The sequence below is a fragment of the Humulus lupulus genome, chromosome 8 (assembly GCF_963169125.1).
Source record: "Humulus lupulus chromosome 8, drHumLupu1.1, whole genome shotgun sequence".
In the NCBI taxonomy this organism is placed as follows: domain Eukaryota; kingdom Viridiplantae; phylum Streptophyta; class Magnoliopsida; order Rosales; family Cannabaceae; genus Humulus; species Humulus lupulus.
In genome coordinates, this window is record NC_084800.1 from 83,783,115 (window position 1) to 83,789,667 (window position 6,553).

General features: G+C 38.6%; 1 protein-coding gene across 1 annotated transcript; it reads left to right on the top strand.

The window, feature by feature from the left end:
• The first annotated feature begins 238 nt into the window (after positions 1-238).
• LOC133797980 (uncharacterized) lies at positions 239-3,222 on the top strand. Its single transcript, XM_062236131.1, has one exon. It carries the CDS (start codon positions 578-580, stop codon positions 2,975-2,977), a length of 2,400 nt encoding a protein of 799 aa, XP_062092115.1. The 5' UTR covers positions 239-577; the 3' UTR covers positions 2,978-3,222.
• Positions 3,223-6,553: the final 3,331 nt, after the last annotated feature.

Genomic DNA, 6,553 nt, shown 5'->3' on the forward strand with positions numbered 1-6,553 from the left:
GAAGGTTTTTCAAATTCTCTCCCTTAAGTTTTTATTTTAATAAGAAAAATAAGTACTAAATTAAAGGGATTATCAATTATTCAAAAATCGAACCATGTAATTGTAAATAACTTTTAATAAGCCGAAAAAGAAAATAAAAATGATTTTAGAATTCTTTTTTATGCAAAAAGGTTGCAATAGTTTTCCAATTGGATTTTAGAAAATCATTAGTATTGAAATATATATAGAAAAACTATGTTACAGAAACAACTAAAAAAGAAACAAACTCTTCCATCGTCATTCTATTCCACCACTCTCTCTCTCTCTCTGTCTCTCTGTATATGTAGCTCCATTAACTTCTCCTTTCTTTTAATTTATCTCACCTTTGTCATGCAGTTGAGCTAGACAATTTAACGAACACCTTTCAAACTTTTAACTTAACGGTTGCTACTCTACTACTTCTCCGACCAAAGATCACTGATTTCCGGCATGAAACTCCCGCAAAATCCAAAACCCAACTCGCTGCCGGCGGTCCTTTCGGGGAAATGCCCATAAAGCCAACCACGACCAAAGTTAATGGACGAAACCCAACACCATAATGCAACATATGTCTGGTTCTATCGTTGAACCGCCGAAACCCATTACTACTTTTCACTCTTCTCTTCTTCCTCCATCAATGGCTTCCACAAATTCAACCCCCTCTGACCCATTCCCCTCCGCAGACGAATTAGCAGCCAAGGCTGTCAACAAGCGCTATGAAGGCCTTGTTACTGTTCGAACAAAGGCCATAAAGGGGAAAGGTGCTTGGTACTGGGCTCATTTGGAGCCTATTCTGATTCGAAATCCCAGTACTAACAACCCAAAAGCCGTGAAGCTCAAATGCTCGCTTTGCGACTCAGTTTTCTCGGCTTCGAACCCGTCGAGAACTGCCACTGAGCATCTGAAAAGGGGTACCTGCCCAAATATCAGTTCCGTACTGAGACCCAATTCGTCGGTTTCGCCATTGCCGTTGACGACGTTGCCTTCTCCTTCTTCCCACAACCACAGAAAGCGAAGCTCCCAAAGTTGTATGAGTCCTCCTACTCCTCATCACGCTCCCCCTACTGCTTTAGAGGTTCATTCTTTAGCAATGGTTGAGTCGACCAGGTACTGCGGCGAGTTCGGGTACTTGCCATCGCAGAACGCCGGCGGTGGTGCTAATAATACCGGATTATATAACCACCATTTGATGTTATCTGGTGGGAAAGACGATTTGGGTGCTTTGGCAATGTTAGAAAACAGTGTGAAGAAGCTAAAGAGTCCTAAAGCCTCACCGGGTCCGACTCTTAGCAAGGAGCAAATTGACTCGGCGGTCGAGTTACTTGCCGAGTGGTTCTACGAGTCATGTGGGTCGGTCTCGTTATCGAGCCTTGAGCATCCCAAGTTCAGGGCCTTCCTTAATCATGTGGGGTTGCCTGCTTTGTCTCGGCGCGAGTTTTCGGGTGCTCGGCTCGACGCGAAATTTGACGAGGCCAAAGCCGAGTCTGAAGCGAGAATAGAAGATGCCATGTTTTTTCAAGTTGCTTCTAGTGGTTGGAAGAGCAAGGCTTTGTGTAGCTTTCCTTGCGGAGAAGAAAATTTGGTCAAGTTCACTGTTAATCTTCCTAACCGGACTAGTGTTTTTCAAAAAGCCGTCTTTACTGGAGGCCCGGTGTCATCAAAGTACGCTGAGGAGATTTTGTGGGATACTGTTACTGGGATATGTGGAGGGTCCGAACAGCGTTGCGTGGGGATAGTTGCAGATAAGTATAAAGCCAAGGCTTTAAAGAATTTGGAGGTTCAGAACCACTGGATGGTGAATCTCTCGTGTCAGCTTCAGGGCTTCGTTGGTTTGATTAAGGATTTCAACAAAGAGTTTCCACTTTTCAGAGTTGTCTCTGAGAATTGCAAAAAGCTTGCGAATTTTGTAAATACAGAGAGTCAGGTTAGGAATATTTTCCAGAAGTACAAGACGCAGGAGCTTGAGTGTGCCGGGTTGCTTCGAGTTCCTTCGCCGAAATGCGATACTTCAAAGAACTTTGGACCAGTTCTTGCAATGTTGGAGGATGTGTTGAGCTGTTCCCGAGTACTCCAAATGGTCGTGATGGATGATTCTTGTAAGGTGATTCTTGTAGAGGACCCAACAGGGAGAGAGGTTGTTAGGATGATTCAAAGTGATGGCTTTTGGAATGAATTGGAATCAGTTTATTCCCTTGTGAAGCTGATCAGAGGGATGGCTCAGGAGATTGAGGTTGAGAGGCCATTAGTTGGGCAATGCTTACCTCTTTGGGAGGAGCTAAGAGCAAAAGTGAAGGAATGGTGTGCTAAATGCAGCATTGCCGAAGCACCTGTTGAGAAAATAATCGAAAATCGGTTCAAAAAAATATACCACCCAGCTTGGGCTGCTGCTTTTATACTTGACCCTCTCAATTTGATCAGGGACACAAGTGGGAAATATCTTCCACCATTCAAGTGCTTGACTCATGAGCAAGAAAAGGATGTGGATAAGCTCATAACCAGGTTGGTTAGCAGAGAAGAAGCTCATATTGCATTGATGGAGCTTATGAAATGGAGGTCGGAAGGGCTGGACCCCCTTTATGCTCAAGCAGTTCAGGTAAAACAAAGAGACCCCGTCACTGGAAAGATGAAAGTTGCGAATCCACAAAGCAGTAGACTTGTATGGGAAACTTGCTTAAGCGAGTTTAAGACTTTAGGTAAGGTTGCAGTGAGGCTTATTTTTCTTCAAGCAACCTCATGTGGATTCAAGTGCAATTGGTCTTTCACAAAATGGATTTGTGTGCATAGACACTCGAAGATAGGTGTAGAAAAAGCCCAGAAGATGATATTTGTAGCAGCTCATGCCAAGCTCGAAAGACGGGATCTTTCCAATGAAGAAGAAAAAGATGCAGAACTTTTTGGTGGTGGTAATGTTGAGGACGACATGCTCAATGAGGTCTTTGCCGATGCACCCTCCGTGTAATGTTTTCTTTTCAAACTCTCGTCGGTTTCTCTGTAGCTTTAGGATTTTTATTTAATTCTTTCTCTTCATTTTATTCTCTTCTTTCTTTTTTTTTCCTACCTTATTACGTATAGATTAGAAATTTTGAGGAAATTATGGTTTGCTGAACGACAATGTGAAGGAATTGAACAAATGTATTACTAAACCAGGCTTGCTGCATGGCTCAATGAAATCATTAATCTTTCACTGAAAAATTTACTATGGAATTCTTGGAGTCGTAAATGATTACCTTGTCCAGTGTGATCAATCTTGTATAGACTTTATGATACTTTGTTGAACTTGGAGTAATTCGAGAAAACACTCTAGATTTCTCCATGCTTAGATTTGAGGCTTCTAGTTTCAAAGCCATCCTTTTGTTTTCTTCTATATCAACGAGTAACTGGTTTTGTATTTTTTTGGTTAGTAGAAATTAGTGAACTTTGATAGGGGCTCAGCGCTACTTGAGTAGATGGGTCAGAAAAGAAAAAAGAAAAAAACAGAAACCGTTGCACTAAAAAAGATAAAACAGAAAAGTTCTGGTTACGGTTCTCTGATTGAAAATTTTGTATTATTAATTTTAATTTCCTCTGTTACTCTACGTGGTAGTAATGGTTCACAGTCTGGTCTTGGCACAAAGCGATGGTGCATGTGGCCAACATATTAACTCAAAGCAAAATTAGATGTACTTGAACATTACATTACGTGTCAAACTAAAATCAAGGACAAGTTGTTGACTTACCACTGATGTAGTGATAATGTGGGTTAGACACTTAGAGTTACCAACATAATCAATAAGGTTGTAACTTTTATTTTACTCAATATAGTATTCTAATCTAACGTGACCAAACTAACTCTTTGATTAATTAGAGTTGATTCATCTCATCATATGAACACTATAACTTGTCTATGTTATTCACGTCAAGCTTTGTGTCTCTAAAACAAAGACAACGCTTTACTGTTTCTGGACACTTGAGGGCCTAAAACAATTCAACCTTTACTGCTGCTCCTCTTTTCTTTCTTAACAAATTTTAGTGTTGTTTAATATTATTATAATTTAAGTTCCACTTAACCAAGAAAAAGGGTCTAGCTGCTTAGTTAGAAATGTACATCGTGGAACTTCAAAGTGCCTCTTTCTTATCTTCACTTTAGGCAATTGGGGATGTGGATTATTTAAATGTTGCCGTGCTAAATGTACAATTTGATTGTGAAAACTTTCTGTTGGACATGATTGAAATTAGATTTGGAAGTTGATCCAAAAAATAAAAAGAAGTTTAGACACCCAATTGGCCTTTTCCACAAAGGTAGTTGATTTTTATGTGGGATACATCCAATTTGGTTTCCATGCCAAGTGTTTGAAGATAAATGGAGTTTTAAGTATCAGACAGCTTGACATTAGGTTGTTAGTTTGCCTGTATTTAAGAAATCTAAGGTCTGAGAATCAGATGGAATTCACAGAGGGACGTGCACACACATGCAACATGCAAATAAGTGCTTTGCAATAAAGGAAAAAAGAAAAACAATAATAATAAAAAATAAAAAAAACTGGTGCTGACAGAGAGGATAATTAAGCACACCTGCATGGCTTACTATACCATCTTACATGATCTTTATAAAACTGTTACAGCATGTGTCTTGCCCCTCTCATGAAATCTATATTTTTCAATAGAGAAAAAAGAAAGAAAGAAAGGAATACATAGAAATAGTGTATAATAATAATGCAAAGCATAATTTGATTTCAATTCGGACTGTCCCCTCCATGCAAAATCAGCTTTTCTAATTAACTATCGTCCTTGGACATTTTCTGATTCCTTGGAATAAAGAGAACAATTAGAGCCACTTAGCACACTGCCTAACCATGTAATATGCTGAACATTGACTGATGATGGAATAGGAAACACAAACACGTGGGGAAGCATTGTTTTAGGAATGGAGTAGAACTATAAATGTTTTTGGTTTGATGTAGAATATGTTCAATTTCATTGAGAATAGAAGTTGCAAAAGGACACAAAAGTGACATTGGTTTGAATTTTTTGGAACTCTCTTTCTGTTGCAGAGGTTTTTCTTGAACTGGTTGGTGGATAGCAAACTGGACTTGAGTCACACATGGGTCAACCTTGGAAGAACTTGAGAAAGAATCTTTGTGGCTAAACAAGCAATGCTTGCTGATTCAATTCAGCATATCTCATCCTGTGTCTGTTACTGAAATGGGAGAGCCCCACCATGAAAGAGAGGGTGTCCATCTCAGTTTTTTTGGTTGTCATGGTCACCAGATAGCGAGTGGTGTGGTGTGGGGCCTTTGCCTCTCATTACTCTCTTTCTCCTTCCTATTTTTTTTCTTTCTTTCTTTCTTCATATGCTTCTCTTGGCTAGTGTCCCATCATCTTTGGTAACTTGTCATTTAAAACATTCCAATTTTTGTAATATTTTTACTCAGAAACCGGGCCCTTACGTGAATATTTTAATTCCAACGTCGTAAATTGATTTTTTTTTTTTTTTTGTTGCAGGATTATCAAATTAGTCTTTACATGATTGCTAAAAAGTCTTGAGCAAAGCTGAAGCAAGGAGGTTTGTCGGCTTGAGGAGGCACATAAGATGGCTGAAAGGGATATTGCAACGGATTTGAAACAATTCTGCATGTATATTTCGGCTAGTTATATTGACTAATTGTAACAGGTTGGTGGTTCTAGTGGTTGGTGGTTCTGTAAAGAATCAGTATTTTGCCATGACACTCAAAAAGCTCCCTTTTTTCCCCCCAAAAAAATCAAATAAAAATAAGGATTTGATGTAACAAGTGTTTGAAACCAATGCACACTACTTGTAAATCTAATGCAACATTTTCCTTCCCTAGACTTGGGATATAAACATGACACAAGACTGTAATTGTTCACATATGACTCATTTTTTGGTAATAGCTTTACCATATAATACCCTTTTTAACTCTTTATTAAGAAAGAATAACCCTTTTAACTCTTGGTTTTCTTATTTTTGTTTGCAGAAATTCACTATAGCTACTAGCGTAGCTAGAGTCTGGATCTGGCAGGTGAAACATTAAAACCCATTTAACATATTTTTTTTTTCATCAATGACATATATAATAACACTTGGAAAAGGGAAAAAAAAAAGGAGAGAGGGAGAGAGAGAGACTGAGATGTGAGGATACTGTATGCATGACAAAATAACGTGAGAGTTATAGGTTGGTCATCATTTAATTCCTTATAGTAGCAAAGAGAAAGCTCCAAGGTTGGTAAATACTATCATACTTACTTTGTGTTATTACACCTCTAAAGTTGATGTTATAGAGTTTTCAATAACCTAAACATAATTATACCCTCTTACCATAGGATCCCAATAAAGAAAAATTGGATTTTTTTTTTCCCACCTTCTAAAATCTCATCTCATCTCATCTGGAATAGTAGAAACTTATCAAGTGTGGCATATGTGACAAAAGCATGAAAATAAAAATAGGTTTAAGAGTAGAGTTTGTGTATAGGAAGTAGTATTTTGAGTTAGTTCTAATTTCACCTTTGGTTGGCTTTGCTTACTGAATTCGGTGGAAAC

Bases quoted from the DNA above. Each gene is read 5' to 3' on its own strand.
- LOC133797980 (XM_062236131.1), top strand. From the start codon at position 578: ATGCAACATATGTCTGGTTCTATCGTTGAACCGCCGAAACCCATTACT.